Raw genomic sequence first — 24095 nt, 5'->3', positions numbered from 1 at the left:
CTTGGTTGGAATTCCAGGAGACTGGAGCTTCTGGACTCAGTCCCTGTCAGCCCTCTGGAAAGCTCCACAGATTCAGGAGGATTCAGAGCTGCAGTCTCTCTCTTGGCCTGGGCTTCCTGCCTTGGTTATATTCTGCTGCAGGCCTTACATGGCTCTGGATCTGAGCTGTATCTGAGGTCCCCTCTACTCTGCTGGTCAGAGCCACACAGCTGCTGCTGGCTTGCTCCATAGACAATCTAGATACCTAACTTCTCTACTTCTCTTTGTGCTGGACCTCGGCTCGTAGGTACAGGCTCTGCGACAGCTGTTTGCCCTAGTCCTCCACCCCTAGATACAAGTTCCCTTCTCAGTCCGCACTGGATCTCTGGGCTGTGAGTGATAGAGTTCTAGTTGGCATCTGTTCCTGCTCCCTGTACCAGAGCAGGCCTCTCTCTGCCAGATCTGGGATTTCTTCTTGCCCTGGTGCATATCCATAGGCAGGCCTTCCTTTAGTCCTTGCATTGGAATGCTCCCTGGATCTGCTCCTGACTAGATAGCCGTGTTCCCAGATCTCTCTGTGGGTCTCCCTATAATGACTAGGTGTGGAAAAATGAGTCATTATGGGTTTTTTTCCCCCTGGATTTCCCAATCAGAAGTTTTCTTTTCTAAATCTTAGTGGAGTAGTTGTCAGGGAGAGAGCTGGGCTGTATTGCTTCCCACTCCTCTGCCTTCTTGTTTGATCTCCTCATTGGCCCTATAGTTTACAGAATCCACTTCCTTCTTTTTTTTGAACAAGGACTTTTGCCCTTATCTCTTCCTAAGAGTGCCTCATTTATACGCCACCATCTTTCCATCATGGAGACTAGGTGATAAAGCACCTCCTAGTACTTTCAGAGATAACATTTACTGTTGCCTAGCTGAGTCTGGAAATCTAGGTTAGGAGTAACAGGTGTTAACATGCCTTCAGGAGCCCTCCTAGGCAAGAATTCCAGCATCCTCCCCACCCCCAGGAATAAAGGAGCTAGAGAAATGCTAAGCCTTTAAGACTAGCTAGAATGTAGATCCTTTTTTAATGGGGAAACATTTGGTGCTGAAGGTGGGAGCCCCTGGTTAGGAAGAAAAGAACAAATGGAAATGAATTCTATTGTTTTCACTAGACAGTTGCTCAATTTAATTCTACAAACGTTTATATTAAGTGCCTACTATATATATCATCCCTGACTACTTGAAGGTATCTAGAATTTGTATGGGTACATATTCTATTGCACATAACCCTACATTTCAGGCATGTGCTGGAGCCAGCTAGATAGCTCACCAGTACCTCACCACAGTTCACCAATCATTCAATTTTCAGTGTGAACATTTTTATCTTGGAAATCAGCAAATGCTATAAACCAGGGTTTGACTTATTGGTTTGTTGATTGTCTGCACTTAAGAAAGTGATGGAGAAAATGCTGGTAATGCAGATTGAGCTTAAGTGTGTCCTGCATACATTTTATTTTTTGGGCAGTCAGTTATTAAATATTTACCGGCACATCCATACTTCATTTCCCCTCTGAGTCTTGACCAGCCAGAGTGTCTGTCTCTCTGTCTGTCTCTCTTTCTCTCTCTCCCTCCCTCTTCTGTCTCTCTGTCTCTCACACACACACACACACACACACACACACACACACACACACACACGCTTCATAGTAATGCAAAAGGACATCTAATAGAAATAGAAATTCAAGATAAAAAAAATAAGAAAACTATAATAAATAGCAATCATTCACTATCTGTTCTCTGATCGTCATCATCCCCCACCCCCAACCCACTTACCCTCCTCTGAGATGTAAGTCTGGCCTTGCCTGTGCTCTTCTAACTCTCCAGAATGAGCTCACACTATGGAGGTAGTGACTTACCAGTTCTGTGAACGCTGAAGTAGTTGGATCTCATTAGCTGAGAAGCTGTGATCTCTTGCCCTAGACTGGCTTCAGGATTCTGTAGCTGCTGTTTCTTGTCACAGAAGGACCCTTTGAAGCTAAAACTCCTCTGTGTCAAGTCCAGAAGCATTTGTTAAGCACCTACTATGACGAGGAACAAGGGGCTGTCTTCCACGTGTAGCATGGGGGTGGTGTGTAGGCTCGAAGAAAGGCACAATAGATATCCCCAGCCTCTTCTTCCCTCCACCTTTCTCCAAGGCTTTTGATTCCTGCCAAGAATGCAAGTAGGAGATGGAGAACAGACCACTCTGCTCTCCTCAGAGAGAGGGGGTACTGGGCTAGAACTATATCTGTCTTCTCCCTTAAATATTATTAGACTAGAGGATACAGTTTTCAGGTTTAAGCTAACTTCTGATCACTGTTTCATTATTAGAGAAAACAAGAGGACCCAAGCTTTATATCCAAGGCTCGACTCCCTTCCTACCAAGTACCAGTTCCAAAATGAACCTGCACACATAGCAATTACCAGAGAAACCTGTTTATGCAATTCTATAGCAAAATAGAAATCAGAGGAAGTATATCTAGAATTCATGTCAGATGATACTGAGTGATGATACTCAGTTCACCAGAGAGAGTCTCAGATCTCCCCCAAGGGGAAGTTCCTTCAAGTCTCGACTATACCAAGCCAGGGACAGGGACATGGAGGAGACCACCAGCTTCTTCCCAGAGCTTTTTCCTTCAGTAACCTGAAGTGGGGTTGTCATCTTCCATCTCTCAGAACTGGAAGCTAGAAGCGCCCAAAGTCCAAAAACTCACAGAGTGAGTGTAAGAAAGACTGAAGAGGACTCCAGACCTGAAGAAAACTCAAGGTATCTGGAAGAGACTTTCAAGGCCAGAGAGAACTGGTGAGAGTGAAGAGACTGTAATGCTCCTGCTCTCCCCAGCTCCACCACATCCCTCCCTGCAGTTCGGACATTGATCTCTGCCAATAAGGAAAGAATCCCATACCCTTGTGCTTTGCAGACTCCAGTTACACCCTAGAACAGTGGTGTCAGACTCAGATCTGAGTGGGGCTGCTAATCTGTACATAAAGATCTCTGGAAGCCACGTATTGACTTAGTTTTAATAGGAACAGTAAATTTATAGCGCTTACTTTGTGCCAGGCCCTGTGCTGAGCTCTTCACAATGATTAGATCCTCACATCAACACTGGGAAGTGGGTTCTACTATTATCCCCATTTTACAGGTGAGGAAACCAAAGCAAACAGGTTAAGTGACTTGCCCAGGATCACTCAGCTAGTGTCTGAGGCCGGATTTGAACTCATGTCTTCCTGACTCCAGGACTGATACTCTACTTGCTGCCCATTTTAGAATGTAATATTACCTATGTTTTATTGTACTTTTTTTATTTGGTTAAATATTTCTCAATCTCATTTTAATCTGGTTCTGACTGCACTCAGGAATATTGTGGGCTGCGTGTTTGACACCTCTGTTCTAGAACTTAGAGTATACAAAGAGAAGAGTAGTGCTGGAAATAGTGCTGGAAAATTGGTTGGTGTCAGATTTTAGACAGCTTCAAATGCCAGGTTGAGGAGTTTGTATTTAGCCCCAGAAGCATTTTGAGCAGGGGATTGATATGTCCAGAGCTGTGTATTTGGGTAGATTGGAGAGAGAAGAAATTACAAGCAGAGGAACCACAATTGGGAGATGTTAAAATAGTCCAGGGGAGAGTCGATAAGTGCCTGAACTATGTTGGTAGCCATGTGAGTGGAGATAGAATCCACAAGATTCAGCAGCAGATTGAATTGTCAAAGGAGACTTGAGACAGAGGAAAGAGTCCAAGCAGACTCTGGGTACCTGGGAGGATGACATTAGCAGAAGTGGGAAAATGTGGGAGAAGTGCCGGTTTAGGGGGAAAGGTGATGAGTTGTCTTGGATGTGTTGAGTTTGAGATGCTGATGAGACATCCAGGTGAAGTCCAAAAGCCAGCAGGGCCACAGGAGTGGAGTTTGGGAGGAAGATGGGGGCTGGGTGTGCAGATTTGAGAGTCTCCTCCCTGAAGATAACTGAACTTGGGAGAGGTGATATCACCAATAGAAAATATAGAATTAGAAGACATGAGCTCCTGAGGATAATGAACCTCCAAAGGAAATTGAAGAGGAGTGATCAGACAGGGAGGGGGAGTACCAGCTGAAAGTGGAGCCATGGAAGCTGATACAGAAGAAAGTTTCCAGGAGGAAGAGACCTGGTCAGCAGTGGCAGAGGCTGCAAGAGACAACAAGGAGGATGAAGACTGAGAAAAGGCCACTGGATTTAGCTCCTTTTGGAACATGAAAAGCTAGCATCTATATACTGCTCCTATTAAGTCTTTTCATGACCTTCCTATGAATGGGATATTCCATGCTGGATGAGATCCTTTTGGGCTTCACTTTTCTCTATTGAATCAAATGCTCTTTTTAAAAACAGGCAAAAATACCATGGGATCATGTATTCTCTGTACCTTTCTCTCAATTTTGAGAATATAAAACTGTAGTCTGCTATAGAAAACTGTTTACAAAAGCCTCTTTGTTGCCTTAACCTATTTTCCTCAAAGATGACCTCAAGATCATTCTCATAAAGTTCCTGTAGAAATGAGAAAATAGGCATATGGGTGGGTCAGTAGTTATTAATATTCTCTATATGACTTAGATATAAAAAGTCACATCATAAATTAGAGGGTCAAGGAAAAAATTAATTCTTTGAGCTATAGATAAGGAAAGAGTTCATTAGTAAATAAGTGATAACGAGGATCACCCAAGATAGGATGGACAGTTTTAATTACATAAAATTTAAATTTCTGTGCAAATAAATCTAATGTAGTAAAATTTAGAAGGTAAGCAAGTAACTGGGAAAAATCTTTGCAACAAATTTCTCTGATGAAAGTCTCATTTCTAAGATATGTAAGGAACTGATTCAAATTTATAAGACTAAGAACCCTTCCCCAGATAGATAGATGGAAGGGATAGAAATAGCAATTTTCAAAGGAAGAGATCCACAACTATCAACAACCCTATGAAAAAATGCTCTAAGTTGATAATAAATATATATTAAAGCATCTTGAGGCTCCTCTTTACACCTATTAGATTGACAGAAGTGACTAAAAAGGAAAATAGTAAATGTTGGAGGGGTTATAAGAAAACATATGGTACTCACTAGTGCACTGTTGGTGAAACTGTGAATTAGTCCTACTGTTCTGGAAAGCAATTTGGACCTATAACCAAAAGACTATATAATTGTGCATACCCTTTGACCCATTATACCACTACTAGGCCTATATGCCAAAGAAGTCAAAGAAAGAGAAAAGGACCTACATGTATAAGAATTGTTGTAGCATCTCTTTTCATGGTGGCCAAAAATTGGGGAAAAACAAAAAATTATGGCATAGAAATGCAGTGGCACATTGTTGTGCAATAAAAAATGATTAAATGGACGATTTCAGAGAAAATTAGGATGAATTTTGAACTGATGCATAGTGAAAGTGAACAAAGCTAATTGAACAATTTATATATGATAACATTGTAGAGAAAACAACTTTGGATGAGTTTTAGAATTCTGATCAACACAATAATAAATCACAAATCTAAAAGAATGATGATGAAACACACCTGACAGAGAGGTGATGAACTTAAAACTCAGAAAGAGATGTACATTTTTGGACACGGCTAATGTGAGAAGTTATTTTGTCTGACTATATAGATATGTATCAAGGGATTTTTTTTAAAAAATTGTTAATGGAGGGAGAGGTGGGACTGGGAAGGACAAATTAATTTAAAAATAGTTGTTACTTAAAAAGTCAAAAACAGTTTAAGAAAATAAAAGGCCAAACATGGCCTTTTGTTAAACTTAAAAATCTAGTGAAGGAGGCCAAAAAAAGTTACTAGTCTTTCAAACATCTTTTTTCATCAGTAATACCATCTACAGTTCCCCGCCCCCCCCCCCACTTCCTTTCTCTCAGATCTCTTGAAACTCCATCCCTCTATGTCTTCAAAATTGTGCTATTTGAACCTGGACCTCTTTTATGTATGCTGGATCTCATCTGGCTCCTTTTCCTGCCTTTGCCCTTTTTAAAAATTGCTTCTTCCTCGTATGGCACACTGGGGAATATGATGTTAGAGTTCAAATGTGGTTCTGTTTTCCTTGACAGAGAAAATCAGTGTTTACAGATTTTTTCCATTTATTGTCTGCCTTCCTTCCACTTTAGCACTCTTGGAATGATCTAGTTTAATTGAGTTTCAAGCCAGGCTTTCTACAAATTTGTTTTCCTCTCCACCACACTTTGCTGTGTTTATGAGGTGATGCTGCTCTTTGGCTTCCACCATCCTTCTCTGAAAGATTCCCTAAGCGAATTTGTGTTCTAATCCAGTGTTACCCTTGGCCGCCATTCCTCTCCATGTGCAAAGAAGACCCAGTGTTTACAGGTGCTGTCTGAGGTGGTTTCTAGTGTCTATTCATTTACATTGGTTAAAGTTGTATAGGAAATACTGTTAGTCTGAGTCACTGTATTTTCCTTCATCTATTTTTCAACATCAGTGGCTTATTTAAATATTAGTCCAAGTTTGAGTTGTTTTTAACAGCATACTGTCTGTTCTCTTTAACCTTTTTCCTGTTCAGTATCGATTTAGATCCTTGTTCTAACAAATGGACATTCTGCTTAGACATTGACAGCTGATTTGGGAAATGACTCCCACATGGGTAAACAATCATTTCTTGTCAAGATACAGTTGCTTTAATTTTTTCTGATATTAGGTGCTTGTCATGGCCACATACCTTCCAACTTTATTCTTGAAGAAATTATTCACAATACAAAGAAATGCGGCATCCACGTCGATTTCTTTTGTTCCTAAATCCTACTGCTCCCTGTAGTGTGTCCACCATTGCATTGAAGTCACCCAGTATTAAAGTATATGTTGATCCTGTATGGAGGATCTTGTCAGTTTCTTCATAAGGAGAAGACGACCAAGTGTCCCATGGAAGTAATTTTTATTTTATTGCTTTTGGATGCATGCTAAAACCTACTCCAGCACAATTGCTTTTGCAAAGGGAAATCTGTAAGTTACAACATCTTGATCAGGGATTCTTAACTTTTTATCATGTGTCATAGACCCCTACAGCAATCTAGTGATGAAGCCTCTGGACACCTTCTCAGAATAATGGTTTTTTTTTTAATAATGAAGATTTTTTATTTTTGGTTCACAACACTCAGTTCCACATAATTTTGAGTTCCAGATTTTCTTCCCCCGCTTCCCCCTCACTCCCCAAGATGGCATGGAATCCGTTATATCTTCTACATGTAACTTCGCATTGAACTTATTTACGCAATGGTCAAGTTGTAAAGAAGAATTATGACCAATGGAATGAATCATGAGAAAGAAGAAACAAAACAAAACAAAAAAACCAAACAGAAACAAAAACGAAAGAGAAAACAAAAAGAAAAACCAAGGGAAAAAATGGAGAGCATACAGTGTGCCTCAATCTGCATTCAGACTCTATAGTTCTTTCTTTGGATGTAGATAACTCTCTCCCTCATTAGTCCTTTGGCGTTCTCTCTGCACCTTGTATTGCTGAGAAGAGCGAGGTCTATCAGGGTTAGTCATGACAGAATCCATATATCTGTGGTTGTATATAATGTTCTCCTGGTTCTGTTCCACTCACTCAGCATTATGTTGTGTAGGTTTTTCCAGGTTACTATGAAGTCCGTATCTTTCACATTTCTTATAGCACAGTAGTATTCTATTACCTTCCTATACCATAGCTTGTTCAGCCATTCCCCAGTGATGGGCATCCTCTTGATTTCCAATTCTTTGCTACTACAAAAGAGCCACTATAAATATTTTTGTACATATGGGTCCTTTTCCCACTTGTGTGATCTCTTTGGGATACAGCCCTAGAAGTAGTATTGCTGGATCAAAGGGTATGAACATTTTTATAGCCTTTTGGGCATACTTCCAAATTCCTATCCAGAATGGCTGGATCAGTTCACAGCTCCACCAGCAATGTAACAATGTTCCAATTTTCCCACATCCTCTCCAGCATTTATCATTTTCCTGTTCTGTCATTTTAGCCAATCTGACAGGAGAAATGCGATACCTAAGAGTTGTTTTGATTTGCATTTCTCTAATCAGTAGTGATTTAGAGCATTTTTTCATATGCCTATAGATGGCTTTAATTTCTTCCTCTGAAAACTGCCTGTTCATATCCTTTGACCATTTCTCAATTGGGGAATGACTTGTATTCCTGTAAATCAGTTCCCTGTATATTTCAGAGATGAGGCCTTTATCAGAGACATTAGTTGTAAAGATTTTCTCCCAATTTTCTGCTTCCCTCCTAATCTTTGTTGCATTGACTTTTTTTATACAAAAACATTTCAATTTAACATAATCAGAATTATCCATTTTGCGCTTTGTAATGCTCTCTATCTCTTGTTGTGTCATGAATTCTTTGCTTTTCCATAAATCTGATAGGTAAACTATTCCTTGCTTTCCCAAACTCCTTATAGTATCAGCTTTTATTCCTAAATCATAAACCCATTTTGACTTTATTTTGGTATGTGGTGAAAGATATTGGTCTATGCCCAGTTTCTGCTCTACCATTTTCCAATTTTCCCAGCAGTTTTTGTGAAATAGTGAATTCTTAGCCCAGAAGCTAGATTCTTTGGGTTTTTTTTTTAAATAGATAAGATTAAATACATAAGATTACAAAGGAAACTGATTATATCAAAATCCAATTGCCAAAATATTTTTTAAAATAGGTTCATGTATCCCAAATTAAGAACTCCATGTACCTCAAACTAAGAACCCCTGATCTAGCTACTGCCTTCTTCTATCAGTTGGTCAGCATTTGCTAAGCATCTATTATGTACCGGGGATTGTACTGGAGATAGAAAAAAAGACCAAAATGGTTCAAGGAGCTTAAGTTCTAATGGGGTAAACAATGTGCATCTAACTAGGTCCATGCAAGATAGATACAGATGAGATAGAAGGTAACCTGAGAGGGACAGGCACTAGCAGCTGTGAGGAGAAGACAGGGAAAGACTTTCTCCTTCATTTATGTAAATTTATGTGTCAGTGTGTTATTCTTTAGTTCTTTCTGTAGTGTGACAACTCATTGAACTAGGATATTTATTCCATTTAGATGACCAACAATTCAGACACCTTAGATGATCTGAAAGCCTTATGATTCCTTTTGGGGTAACGGGGGGTATTTTTGCAGGTTTGAGAACCAGATACCTTTACTAAGTTATTGTTTTAATTAATTTTAGTTCAATTTTTAAGGTTCTCTAAGTTAACTATCACATCATCTGTCAACAGTGATCATTTTGTTTCCTCTGTCTTTTTAAAAATTCATTTTTATTTCATTTTCAATCCCGAATTATCTCCATTTCCCTCCTCTAACCTCTCCCTCACCCATTGAGATGGCAAAAAAAGCAAGACCCATTATAAATATGTATAGCTGTGAAAAATAAACTCTTGCGTTAGTCATGTCCAAAAAAAAATAAAGAGAAAGAAAAAGAAGAAAATATGCTTTGACCTGCAATCTGAGTCCATCACCTGTCTAGCTGACGAGAGATAATGTTTCATCACAAGACCTTTGGAACCGTGGTGGGTCATTAAGTTATTAATGTTTTATTTATTGGGTTATTAAGCCTTTCATTTCACAGTTGATTATCTTTACAATATTGATGTTCGTTTAAGAATTGTTTGTCTTATTTTGTTCATTTCACTGTTCAGTTCATACAAGTCCTCCCAGGTTTTTCTGAAACCATCTTGTTCATCATTTCTGACAGCACAATAGTACTCCATCACATATACCACAACTTGTTCAGCCATTCCCCAATTGATGGGCATCCCCTCAGTTTCCAATTCTTTGCCACCACAAAAAGAGCTGCTATAAATATTTTTGTGCAGTGGGTCCTTTCCCTCTTTCTTCTTTGGGGAAGTAGACCTAGTAGCTATGTTGCTAGGTCAAAAGATATGCACATTTTAATAGCTTTTTGGACATGGTTCCTAATTGCTCTCCAGAATGGCTGGACTGTCACACAGTTCACAAGTTATATGATTCGTAATACTCTTTCCCCTTTTACTGCCTCTCTGTCACCATCGCAGCAGGAGAAGAATACAGAACTGAGGACTTTTTTTCTATTTTTCTTTGTTTCATGGCTTGCCATGGCCACAGAATTTATCATCTGCTTGCTGACCTACTGATAAGAAGCCTCTCTACCCTCAGTAAGGTTCGAGTTCTTGAGCAGTAGACATCTTATGTCATTGGACCACACTTAAAGCCTTTACAGCCTGGATTCCCAACTTTTTTTTTTTGGTTCCTCTCACCCTTGGGTACCTTCTAGTACCCCCTGTTCCATATGAAAGGAAGCAAAATCTAGATTTTACTATGCATATACCCATAAGAAAAACCTTCAGAAATGGAATTCGGTATGAATAAATTCTAGCATTTGCTATGAATTTGCACATAGATAAAAAAGACTAATTTAAACATTATAATATAGTTATTTCTCAAATATTCCCCATACCCTCTTTGACAGGCTTCTCATATCCTAGGGATACAGGTATCCCAGATTGGGAATCCTAGACTTAGAGCATAGTAGAGCCTGCTAGGGCTTAAACTCCTGTGATATAGCCTGCGAGAAAGCCAGATCCATGAGGAAGCATTGGAGTGAGATGTTTATGGAGGCTTGGTGGAAGACAGGGCAACTTAGTGGCGTAGTGAATGGAGTGCCAGGCCTGGAGTCAGGAAGACCCATCTTCTCGTGTTCAAATCCAGCCTCAAACACTTACTAGCTGTGTAACCCTAAGCAAGTCGCTTATGCCTGTTTGCCTCAGTTTCCAAGTTGGTAAAATGAGCTGGAGAAGAAAATGACAAACCACTCCAGTATCTCTGCCAAGAAAACCCCAAATGGATCTGGACTAGAAAGCTCCACAAGGGAAGACTTGGTTTGGGAAGTTCAGTTTGCCTAGATCCTGGGAGAATCCTCTCCTGCTCTTTCCTTTTCCTAGCCTGCTGACTCTTTTACTGCTTGTGGGCGTCTGGTTGGAAAGGTGCTCTGGGAAAAGAATTTTGACTCCATGTCCTTAAGGGCTTCCTGTTGGTTGTTGAGGACCTTAAAGAGTCAGTAGTTGACTGGGCCAAGTCCTACATCCTGCAAACCTTCCTGACTCAGGCCTGTAGGAAATGGAATTCTTCCTGTGACTTCAGAGAGAAGAGGAACTTTGAGGTCACTCCTTTTGAGTAGTTAAAGAGTCTCATAGTTCGAAGAGGTCATCTAAGCCAGCTAAAGCAAGAATTCCTTCTCCAACATTTCCAACAAGTTAGCGTCTGGGCTTTGATACTCAAGGCAGACCACCTACCTCCTGCATATCTACTCCAACAATCCGTGAAGTCCTCTCTAAGCTGAGATCTAGTAAGAAACTAAAAGTCAGTGATTTCTTCCACCTGAGAAATGCAAAAAGAAGAAGAAGGAGAAGGAGAAGAAAAAGAAGGATGATGAAGAAGAAAGAGGAAGATGAAGAAGAAGAAGAAGATGAAGAAGGAAGATGAAGAAGAAGAAGAAGAAGAAGGAAGAAGAAGCAGAAGAAAAAGAAGAAGAAGAAGAAGAAGAAGAAGAAGAAGGAAGAAGAAGCAGAAGAAAAAGAAGAAGAAGAAGAAGAAGAAGCAGAAGAAAAAGAAGAAGAAGAAGAAGAAGAAGAAGAAGAAGAAGAAGAAGAAGAAGAAGAAGAAGAAGAAGAAGAAGAAGAAGAAACTGCAGACAATAGAAAACGGGGGCCAAGGGGTTCGCGTAGACCGTAGCCTGCAAAAGCACTTTTTCCTTTGTCCCTGGGGTGGAGAGTTTGGACGTGCTACAGTGCTGAGGTTTCAGCTCTAAACGTCAAAAATCCAAAGAGGCCGAATCCCAGGATGTTTAAGTCACTGCAAGAACCCAGGGAATTGAGGATAAGAGGGGGCCTGGTTAGTCATGCCACCAGGGGTCCTAGCCTGGGCCTAGTACAAAGCCTTAACTCACCTGGAGAGGTAAATACATTAAAGATGAAAACATCAACCAGTATCAAATCTAGAGATCCTCCAAAAGAAGAAAGCAATTCCGTAACAACTCTAAACATAGATTCAAAGGAAAAAGTGGATTTTTTCCACAAGGACTATGTGAATTCCTAGAAGAAATGAAGGAAGAGATAAAAAATGAAATAAAAGACCTGGAGGAAAGAGTTGGAAGTAGAATAGATAAGTTAGAAGAGAAAATGGTAGGCCTTATGCAAGAAGTGGAGTCCTTGAAAACAAGAATAGATCAAACAGAAATCAATGACTCCATAAGACAGCTAGAAATATTAGAACAAAATGAAAAGATTGAAAAACTCAAGGAAGAAAATATAAGCTATCTGGTAACAAAAACAACTGACTTGGAAAACTGGTCAAGAAGAGATAATATAAAAATTATTGGGCTCCCTGAAAACATTGATAAGTAAAAAGCTTGCATACTGTATTTCAAGAAATCATAAAAGAGAATTGCCCAGGTTTATTAGAACCAGGAGGCAGAATAAATTCTATAGAAAGAATCCATAGGTCACCTCCTCTTATAAATCCCCAAATGAAAACTCCCAGGAATGTCATAGTCAAAATTCAGAACTCCCACGTCAAAGAGTAAATATTATAAGAATCCAGAATGAAGCTGTTCAAGTACCAAGGAATTACAGTCAGGATCACACAAGACCTAGCAGCTTTGACCTTAAATGAGAGGAAATCTTGCAATTCAATATTTAGAAAGGCAAAAGAGATGGGCTTACAACCAAGAATAAGCTAGCCTGCAAAACTTGGTATAATCCTTTGTGGGGAAAAATTGACATTTAACACAATAGAAGATTTTGAAGAATTTTTGATGGAAAGCCTTGAGCTGAGTAGGAAGTTTGGAATACAAAAACATAAGTTCAGAGAAATCTAGAAAGGAAATGAGGTGATTTCATGGAATCCTGGGTAGTATGGCCTGATGCAAAGTGAAATAAGCAGAATCAGAAGAATTTAAAGCGATACAACAACAATGCAAAAAGAAACAACTTTTGAAACAAGCAACTCTCCAGAAAGACCTGAAAATACTCCTTCAGACAAAAGATGACCATACAAGATGGAAAAAGCATACATTTTAAGACATGGCCACTTTGTGAATTTAATGGTTACAGTTCTCTACCCTGTTCTACCCATCCCACCCCTCCTTTTTGTGGGTTTTTTTGGAGGAGGGATTTTTTTTGTTTTTGGGTTTACAACACTCAGTTCCCCATGATTTTGAGTTCCAGATTTTCTTCCCTCCCCTCCTCCTTCCTCCCCAAGACAGCATGGCATCTGATATATCTTCTACATATAATCTCACATTGGGCTTAGTTACACAAAAGTCAGGTTGTAAAGAGGAATTATGACCAATGGAATGAATCATGAGAGGGAAGAAGCCAAACCAAGAAGAAAAAAAGAAACAAAAGAGGAAAAAAAAAAAGGAGAGCAAATGGTTTGCCTCAATCTGCATTCCGACTCCATGGTTCTTTCTCTGGATGTAGATAGCTCTCTCTCCATCAGGAGTCCTTTGGAACTGTCTTTGAACCTTGTATTGCTGAGAAGAGTGTCTATCAGGGTTGGTCATCGCAGAATCAATATATCTGTGGTTGTGTACAATGTTTTCCTGGTTCTGCTCCGCTCACTCAGCATTATATGGTGTATAATGGGGGCCGTATCTTCCCCATTTCTTGTAGCACGGTGGTGTTCCATTGCATTCATATACCACAGCTTGTTTAGCCATTCCCCAATTAAGGGGCATCCCCTTGATTTCCAATTCTTTGCCACCACAACAAGAGCTGCTATAGATATTTTTGTACATACGGGTCCCTTTGGGATACAGACCTAGAGGTGGTATTGCTAGGTCAAAGGGTGTGCATATTTTTGTAGCCCTTTGGGCGTAGTTCCAAATTGCTCTCCGGAATGGTTGGATCATTTCACAACTCCACCAACAATGTAACAGTGCCTTTTTGTATTCTTAATTGGGAGGAAGAAAGGGAGGTTAATGAAAGGTGGTGGAAGTTAGTAATGTGATGAGAGTAAAAATGATGTCTTAAAGGGCCATTGTAATATTTTGCGTAAATTCGCACAAGGGAAATTCAGCTACTAAGATGACAAAACAGTTCTCTGTTTTGAAATGAAAGTATAGAATTATATTTAAAGCAAATGGTATGAGGTAAAATTCATAGTTTCATATACAGTTCTATTCTTTTTGCATGTTTCTATGTATGGAAATTTCTTTTTGTGGTGTTGAAACTTAGTAATAAATAAAAACAGTTCTAATTAAAAAAACCCAAATGGGGTCACAGAGAGTCAGACACTGAACAACAAATAGGATCACAGCTCTAGAGTTGGAAAGGACCTTAAAAGTCCCTTAGTCCAACCCCCTCATCGGTCAGTCAGCCAACATATATTAAGTGCCTACTGTGTGTTAGGCCTTGGGGATACAAATACAAACAATGATACGATGTGTACTCTGAAGGGGCTTACATTAAGTTAAACTGGGGTAGTTCAGTAGGAGGGGCACTAGTAATTAAGGGGATTAAGCAAGGCTTTGTGCAGAAAGTGGACTGCATCTTAAAGGAAGAGATGTGGAGGTGAGGAGAAAGTGTTGTTCAGTCAGAAGTGTTGTTCATTCGTTTCAGTCTGACTCTGTGACCCCATTTGGGGTTCTCTTGACAAAGATACTGGAGTGGTTTGCCATTTCCTTCTCCAGCTCATTTTACAGATGAGGAAACTGAGGCAAACAGGGTGAAGTGACTTGCCCAGGGTAACACAGCTAGTGTCCAAGGCCAGATTTGAACTCAGGGAGATGGGTCTTCCTGACGCCAGGCCTGGTGCTCTGTGCACTATGGTGCCACCTAGCCACCCAGAGGAGGCAATACATTCCAGTTTATATTCTATTTTAAAGGAAAATAAGGAGTCATTGGTGTTTATTGAGTTTCCTCCTTGATTTACAGAAGAAGAAACTGGGTCCTCAGGGGATTGAATGGCCTGCCTCAGGCCGTGGAGGTGGCAGAACCGTGGATTGGATTAGGGTCAGCCCCTCAGGGCTTCGTCTTGCGGCTTCCTCCACTTGTCCTGTTGGCTCCTAGTGTGGGAGTCTACCAGGGATGTATTCAGGTTGCAGATTTTAAGTTGATGTGCAGAAACATTTCCTGACAGTTAAAGCTGTGCAGAATGGGAATGGGGGATGGCTCTGGAAGTGTTGAGGTCTTCATGCAGAGATTGAAAGACCACTTGCTGGGAATAATGTAGAATGGATTCTTGCTCAGGTTTGGCTTGGACTAAATCTGAGATTTGGAACTGTGCCCCCGGCTCCACCACTGGCTCCTCAGTAACACTTGGGCTGGTCATTTTTGTTTCCATATCTGTAAAATAAAAGGATTGAACTGAAAGACTTTGAAGGCCCATCTGGGGTTTTGTATTCCTTGTGAGTCTGTGATTCCAGACCAAAATGACCAGCCTTTGGTAGAGAACTGCCCGTGGTGTTTGTGAAGTTCCTCAAGATTTCTTCACTTCCAGCCTGATGGCCGAGAAGTATGGGAGTGAGCCAGGGCTAGAAACACAAGAGACTTTTGGGAAAGGAGGCATGTGGGCCCATTCTACCTGCCAGTAGAGATGTTTGAAATTCATTGGTTTATAAATGACTGCTCAGCTTTCCTCTGCCCAAAGGGATTGATTGAACAGACTTCTTCCAATTGGATTAAGCCACTGCCGAAGAATTCGGATTTGAAAAACGAGGTTTTATACAGCACGTCAAAGTATTTTTTCAGGGTAGGACGTCGGGTGTTGGTTTTCTTTAAGTAATAGAGCGAGCAGGATAAACAGAAAGGGCCGCTCTTGAGAACTTACCAGCAAAGACTTTGAAAGCCAGTAAGGAGGTAGATAAATAAAGCATTCACCCCAGGCTGAGCTCTCTGTCTACTGGGCCAATTACCTGCTTCTGAGCAGGGGGCAAATTAGGTCCCACTTTAGCCAAGCTGCTTAGGGGTTGTAGTTCTCCTTTCAGCTCTTTTTGGAATGAGTTGACCCCATACTTATCACCAATTAATTTAGGGCCTTACTTTATTTAGAACCCTGGAATCTGAGTTGGAAAAGCCATCCAGTCCATCCCCTAGTACATCAGGCATTTCCTCTCCATCCTCAGTACATGTTCAGCTGGTCTCTGCTCATAGGCACACCCTCCCGGCAGGGAACTTGCATGGAGCATTCCACTCAGGAACAGCTCTGGTGGTTAGGAAGCCCCTCCTATGTCCCTCCTCTGGAACATGCCTCCATTCATTGTCCCTCAGGGACAGAAGACAAGAGCGGCCCAGTCCCTCATCTTGGCCACAGCCCTTTGAATTCTCTTCCTCTCCTCCCTCCACACCCCCACATCATCTTTTCTCCAGATAAAACTGTGTAGCCGCTTCCTAAATTTCAGATAAGCCTGAAACTGGAGTGTGATGAGAAGAGGGGACATTCAAGGAGAAATGTTGGGCACTAGAGTCAGTTTGGTGGTTAGTCTTGGAGAAAGGTCACCTAAGGAGCCTGTGACCCTGGGACATTCTGTAGACTGTTCTCCAGGCACACAAAGTCAGAGGTAGAAGGGACCTTAGAAGTCAACTAGTCCAACTCTCTCCTTTTACATGTGAGGAAACTGGGAGGCTAAGTGATTTCCCTGCAGTTACGCAGATACTGACTGGGGTGGGATTTGAACCTGTGTCCTGTGACTCCAGATCTATAGCTCTTTCAGCCCTGTGCCAAAGGGAGTATGTTGATGGTTTTCTAATTCAACAAATTTAGTAGCACCTAGAGGAAGGAAAGATCAATGGTGGCCATAACAGAGGGGGGAAGGTTTCATGGAGAGGTTAGGATTTGTAGTTTCATAGGATTTCAGAGCTAGAAGGATCTATAAGGTGGCGACACGGGCAGAGTGCTGGACCTAGAATCAGGAGGACCTGAATTCAAATCTGGCCTCAGGTGCTTGCTAGCTGTATGACCCTGGGTGAGTCACTTAACCTCTGTCTGCTTCAATTTCCTCCACTGTAAATTGGGGAAGATAATAGCACCCACCGCCCGGGTTGTTGTGATGATCAAATGAGATCATATTGGTAAAATGGTTAGCACATGACAGGAGTATATGAATGCTAGCTGTTATCATTATTCTTATCATGACTATCATTGTTAACATCTCTTCCTTTTACAGACTTGAACTAGGCCCTGAGAGCTGGGTAGTGATAGGAAGGTGAGAGAGCAACACGAAAAATAACAACCAGAGCCATAACTAGGGCAGGGTAACCTGTCCTTTGGAGGCAGCTAGGTGGTTCAGTGGATAGAGCACTGGGCCTGGAGTCAGGAAGACCCGAGTTCAAATCCAGCCTCAGATGATAGCTGTGTGACCCTGGGCAAGTCACCTACCCTCTGTTTGCCTTAATCCACTGAAGAAGGAAATGGCAAACCACTCCACTGTCTTTGCCAAGAAAACTCCATGGACAGCATGGGTGTGCTACGGTTCAGAGGGTCATAAAGAGTCACACATGACTGAACAGCCACAACAACCTGACCGTTGTCCTTCAACAGAAATAACTAATTAGTGTTTCATTCCCTAAAGGCTTCTTGTGTTGTTCTCATATCATGAATTCCAAAGTTGAATGGAAGGGTCTGGCCGCTCATCCCTATTCACAGCTGTTTGCTCTTGTAAGATTGCTTGCTATCCATATCCTCCGAGGATAGGATGGGATTGGGTTTAAGACTGTAAGACTGATAGAAGTGTGAGTTCACTAGTGTACGAAACTTCCTGGTGAGGGAGGGGGCTTCCTCTACCGTTGGAGGTCAGCACCTTCTCTGTCTTAGAGAGTTGCCTGGAACGCTTAGATGGTCAGGCAGGGCAGGGTAACTGTGACTGGCCATTTCATGTTTCAGAGTTCTTAAGTTTTTTTCCTTCATATTGCTGTTATCGTTCTCCTGGTCTGCTTGCTTTCCTCTGCACTCATTCAGACAGGCCTTCCTGGGTTTCTCTGAAATGGTCCCTTTCTTATTTCTTTGGGTGCTTCAGTGTTCTCCCCACTGTACCGTGCTGCCTCCCCCATCATCTCGTCTAAAAAGCTGAGGCAGGGACTCGTTTGTTCTAAGGATCCTGGAGTTTGTGAAGTGGAGTCATCTTCAGTAGGGATGGAAAGGTCGGTTGGGGCCAGGTGGAAGGGCTCTAAAGGCTAAAGAAATTAATATATTTGAACCTAAAGGTGGTAGAGAGGTTGTTACTGCTGTTCAGTCGTGTCTGGCTTTTTGTGACCCCGTGGACCATGGCACACCAACACTTTTCATGGGGCGTTCTTGGCAAAAATACTGGAGTAACTTGCCATTTCCTTCTCCAGTGGATTAAGGCAAACGGAGGTTAAGTGACTTGTCCAGGGTTACACAGCTCGTCAGTATCTGAGGCTGCGATTTGAACTTGAACCTTCCTGACTCCAGGCCCAGCACTCTATTCACCAAGCCATCCAGCTGCCCCAATAAGGGAGGTACCAGAGTTCTTTTAGTAGGGAATTGATGCAGTTAGATCTCTGCTTTTGTAGCTATGTAAAAAACAAATTAGAATGGGGAAAAATTTGAGGCAGGGAAAGCTTGTAGGAGACCACTGCAGTCGTCCAGAGGAGAAGTGATGGGGGCCTGAGCTAGGGTGGGGGTTTCGTGAGAGAAGAGCAGACTTCTGCAAGCGGTGCCGTGAAAGTAGAAATAGCAAGATTGGGCAGATGAATTGAATCAGTGAGTGATGAAGATTCCTGTGAACGGACATGCTGGGCCAGGTCGTCTGCGTTGTGGCCCTCTTCCATTTGTACTCCAAGGGGAAGGCATCATGGAAACTTTCTTGTCACGGTTCTCTTCCTTGGAGTGAGAAACCCTCCTCCTTCTTGATGTCGAGTTTGCTTTGGAAGCCCTGGCCAGAGAAGGCTGGAGTTGGACTGTTGGCACTTTGCTTTGTCAACATGCTGGAGTCTGGAGATGGGGAACCCACACACAGAAAGACACCACTCCCTGTTTCCTCTCTGCCTGGCTCCAGCCTTCTGTGCACTTGGTCTCACTCTCAAGGGGCCCAGTGTTCTAAATAAGTAGTCGCTTGTGTGTGTTTCCCGCCTCCTGGGGGCAATGACCGCTGTCTCTTTACTCTGCAGACCTTCCTCTGGACAGACGGGCGCACAGTGGGCGCTGGGTAAATATTGGTTGATGATGAGAACACTGCTGGTTCTAATCTTGTCTCCCTTCAGGGCTGTTTTGTTTTGACTTTGCTCGATATATTTCCACCCCCGTCCCCTCTCCCGTCAGGCTTCATAAGCCAAGGAAGCAGACCTGGGTCTCTAGCTCCCCTCCCTGGCTGCTTTGGGTGGAGGGGGGAGTGGCCCAGTTCAGACCATGGTTCCTGCTGAGCAGGCTTTGGAAATCTCTTTACTTTGGGTGGCTCCTTACTCTGCTAAGGATATGAGGCAGAGATCCAGGGAGGGAGGAATGACAGGATCCCTTTAGGTCACTGTGAGCTGATAGGTTAGGTTAGATCAGAGCAGAGATTCTTAACACTTTTTGTGCCTGTCTTGGACCCCTTTGGCAGTCTGATGTAGACTACAGAACCCTTCTCAAAATAATGTTTTAAATGCATAAGATAACATACAGAAGATTACAAAGGAAACTAATTATATGGGAAAGCATTTTTAAAATTCATATACCCCAGTTTAAGAACCCTCAGACGAAGAAAGAATGTTGTTGTTCAGTCCTTTTCAGTTGTGTCCTACTCTTCATGACCCCGTTTGGGGTTTTCTGGGCAGAGACACTGGAGTGGTTTGCCATTTTCTTCTCCAGCTCATTTGATAAGCACCTGGAGCAGGTGGAGTTAAGTGACTTGCCCAGTGTCACACAGCTAGTAAGTGTCTGAGACTGGATTTAAACTCAGGTCTCCCTGACTCCAGGCCTGGTGCTCTATCCACTATGCCCGCCTTTGTGCCCTTAAAGAAGGAACCATCAGTTGGTAACAAAGCCTGGGGCATGATCCAGAGTTAGTCGCTAATAGTAATAGTTATAACAGCTAGCGAAATCTTTACAATAAGCCTGTGATATAAACCTTTACAATAAACCTGAGATATAAAGGTCATTGTTATCCCTATTTTACAGTTGAAAAAACTGAGGCAGACAAAGGTTAATCTACTTACTATAATAGCAAAGTGGGACTTTTCACTGGTTTTTTTTTTTTCTTTTTGGAGTGCTTCTTAGCATTAAGACAACCAAGTGCCTTTGATTGGGCCTTGCCTTTGTTTGTAGGAAGGCCCACACCTTTTTGCTAATTAGGTCATGAGAAGTGTGAAGCCCTCAAGAGTGTTGGTGTGGAGACTCTGGGTAGCCTTTAAGGAGCCCCCTGACTTTGAAAACCCAGATGTTGGTGCTTCTGTCTGTGATAACTATGTATGTAATGTCTTAGTCAGACAGAAGCCAGTCTGTTGATTCGTGTTTATTTGCTCTGTTTATATTTTCTCTGTTTGTAATTTCTGTTGTATTTGCTCTGAAATTCAGCGTGCTTACTTTTTCCCCTGAAGTAAGTGAACGATATATGCATGTTTAATTCAAGTAAGATTATTAACCCCTTAAAGTTGCTTTCCTTAGAAAAGCAGATCAAAGAACTTATGCTAGGTCAAACAGCTAGAAAGCGTCTGAAGAGGGATTTGAAATTAGGTCTTTCTGACTCCAAATCCAGCACAAAGTCTACCTGATCATTCAGTCCCGGAATTGGATTTATACAATTGTGTTTCTGTTGGAAGCACTTGCTGGGGTGGGGTAGGGGTAGAAAGAGCCTTGTCTCTGCCATGGGAAATTCTGGGTGAAAAGGAGACCAGGGAGGACTAGATTGCATAGTTTTTCTTAAGCTTGCTTCCAAACACAGAGAATCTTTGGAGCCCAATTTGCAGTTGGCGTGACTGAGAAAAGTAAAGACTGATTTTGTGTGTGTGTGTGTGTGTGTGTGTGTGTGTGTGTGTGTGTGTGTGTTTACTAAACATACCAGAATTTATCCATCCCTAAGAATATTGTCTTCCAAAGTAGTCACCTTGGGAGCTGGCAGTCCTGCGGCGCTAAGCTTAAAGTACATCTGGCATTAACTCTTCTCCAAGAATCTCTTTCTGTGCCAGTTTATGAGTCACTGGGGGAAAAAAAAGTCCTCCCCTTTTCTTGGCTTTATAATGACAGCTCTGTTTGGGCCCACAGTGGCGTTGCCCAGCTTGGTCACTCATTTTCATCACTGGGCTTAGTAAAACAAAGTGTAGACGCCGGCTGACTCAGTGGAAAGATTGCTGACTTTGGAGCCAGAAGACCTAAGTTTAAATCCCATCTCTGACATTTCCTTACTCTGTGATCAGGTCAGTCACATTACCTCTTTGAGCTTTCATTTTCTCATCTGTAAAATGAGAATTAAAAATAATACTCTGCCTTACAGGGGTGTTGCAGAAAAGTGCTCTATTACAATTTAAATTGCTATATAGAGGTGAGCTATAGTTAGTGAAAGCAAACAGGGACCTTAGCACTTGATGGTGCTTGACTGAACACCTAATCTCACCCCCTCATTCCACAGAATGGACTTGCCCATGGTCACATCGGGAATCAGAGCCATCCTCTAAGAATTAGTGGGACAAGGATCTTGTTCTGTGATCTTCAACCATGTAGGGTTACTGGGAGAATATTGGTATTTAAAAATAACAAGGTTTTGGGGCAGCTAGGTGGCACAATAAGTAGAGCACCAGCCTTGGAGTCAGGAGGACCTGAGTTCAAATCCAGCCCTAGACACTTGACACACTTACTAGCTGTGTGACCTTGAGCAAGTCGCTTAACCCCAATTGCTTTGCCTTCCCCCCTACAAAAAAAAATGAAAAAAAAAACGGGGTTTTGTTTCAGGGAATCACTTGGTGTCCTTGGGAGCTCTGAAAAGTATTCCAAATATTATTTAGCCTACCTTCCTTTAAAAAAATTAATTATTTTTAGTTTTCCACATTCACTTTTATAAGATTTTGAGTTCTAAATTCCCTCCCCCCTTCCCAAGATGACATGCAATCTGATATAGGCTATACATGTACAATCATCTTAAACATATTTCCACATTAGTCTTGTTGGGAAAGAAGAATCAGAACAAAAGGGAAAAGCCTCAAGAAAGAAAGAACAAAAAACAGAGAAAATAGTGCGCTTCTGTCCCCGTTCAGACTCCTTAGTTCTTTCTCTGGATGTGGATAACATCATCATGAGTCTTTTGGAATTGTCTTAGGTCATTGCACTGCCGAGGAGAGCTAAGTCTGTCCAAGTCGCCTCCCCTCTTTCTCCTACTAAACTCTGGGCTCACCCATCCGCCTGCCCATCTGTAGCTTTCTGTCCAGTACGCGTATACCAGTAGATTAGTACCATGGATTCTCTACCCACCTGAATGTTAGAATCTGCACAACGGGCTTTCTTCATCCACTAGGTTTTGTCTGTATAGATTGTTAGGCCTAGAAGTTTTTTCTTTTTCTTTTATAAAATTATATTTTGCTTTATTTTCAAATGGCCTGTTTTATGTGGTTGCGAATCCAATTTAGTATGCTCTATAGTATTGGGGCAGCTAGGTGGCACAATGGATAGTGCTGGGCCTTAATTCAGGAGGACTTGAGTTCAAATTCAGCCTCAGATGCTTACTAGCTGCATGACCCTGGGCAAGTCATTTCACCCTGTTGGCCTCAGTTTCTATTTTGAAGGTTATCGGGGCTAAGTGACTTGCCCAAGGTCACACAGCTAGTAAGTGTCTAGGGCCATATTTCAACTCAGGTCCTCCTGATTCCAGGGCTGGTGCTTTATCCACTTTGCCACCTAGCTGCCCCTATAAAGCACCTTAACAACCAGGGAGAGAGGTTTGGAACTGATTGAGTAATAAGTAAGCATTAAGGAACTAAAGGACATTTATAAGGGAGAATTGGTGGGACTTGCTGACTCTATTTTAGGGATGAAAGAATAGAAAAAGTCAAAGGTGACAAAGGGGATGGAATACTATCGTACCTTAAGAAATTATGAAAAGAGTGGTTTCAGAGACACCTAGGAAATCTTGGAAGAACTTATGCAAAGCAAAGTGAACAGAATCGGGAAAATAATTTACACAGTAACCACATAGTAAAGCCAAACAGTGTTGAGAGACCTAAGGACAGTGACCCACCATGATCCAGAGGACCAGTAATGAAGATGGCAGGAAAGATGCATTAGGAGACCCTATTCTTGAACGTGGCTGATGTGGCAATTTGTTGTGCTTGGCTGTGTTTATCTGGTAAATAGGATTTTTTTTCCTTTTTTTTTTTTCCTCCAATAAGGGGTTGGCATGAGTAGGAGAGAAAATAAATGCTTGCTCATTGAAAACAATTACTTTTTTAAATAAAGAGTCAGAGGTGATATCCAGATTTTGAACCTGAGCGAGGAGAATGGCGGCAGGAATGAAGAGATTGGTTTGTTGGTATGTGGAAGGCAGAGATTCATTATTACTTGGCTCTTCTTTCTTGTAGCCTCATCTGGTCACCATGAAGCTTCACCGAGCACCCCAGAGCTTCCTGTTAATGCTGCTGTGCTTCCTAGGCATTGCTTCCAGAGCAAGTGCCTCATCTCCTGGGCCACCAGCCATCACTGCTGCCTCCTTCCTTCAAGACCTCATGCATCGCTACGGTGAGGCAGACACCCTCACCCTGCAGCAGCTGAAGGCCCTGCTGAACCGCCTCGACGTGGGAGTCGGACGGGACAACATCACTCAGCCAGAGCTGGAACAGAGGAATCTTTCTAGGGTAAACGTGCTTTCTGTCTTCTCCAGCACAGGAAAGAGTGGCTGGAAAATAGGCTGATTCTTCATCCATTTGTCTGTAACATAAAACTACTGGATCTCCAGTACTGGCCTAATAATAACAGTAATAGTAATTCACCTTTCTCCTTTAAGGTTTGCCGAGGATTCTCCTCACAATGACCCTGTATTATACAGGGCATTCCAAAAGTCTTAGTTTTAAGCTATCAGAGCTTAATATCTGAATTTTATAAATGAGGAAGCTGAAGTTTAGAGAAGCTTATAGCATCAGAGCTAGGATAGATCTCAGAGATGATCTAG

At 41.9% G+C, this 24095-nt stretch overlaps 1 protein-coding gene across 2 annotated transcripts in view; it reads left to right on the top strand.

Moving 5' to 3' along the window:
* Window positions 1-24095, top strand: part of SLC39A14 (solute carrier family 39 member 14) — a 64709-nt gene that overhangs the window by 24487 nt on the left and 16127 nt on the right. For both annotated transcript variants that reach the window (XM_036751611.1, XM_036751610.1), the window contains exon 2: window positions 23509-23781. In XM_036751611.1, the coding sequence (XP_036607506.1) occupies window positions 23524-23781 (258 nt within the window). In that variant the 5' untranslated portion in view covers window positions 23509-23523. The remainder of the gene's footprint in view (window positions 1-23508; window positions 23782-24095) is intronic.

This window comes from Trichosurus vulpecula, chromosome 3 (genome assembly GCF_011100635.1).
Source record: "Trichosurus vulpecula isolate mTriVul1 chromosome 3, mTriVul1.pri, whole genome shotgun sequence".
NCBI classification, from domain to species: domain Eukaryota; kingdom Metazoa; phylum Chordata; class Mammalia; order Diprotodontia; family Phalangeridae; genus Trichosurus; species Trichosurus vulpecula.
This window is presented reverse-complemented; position numbering and strand designations above follow the sequence as displayed.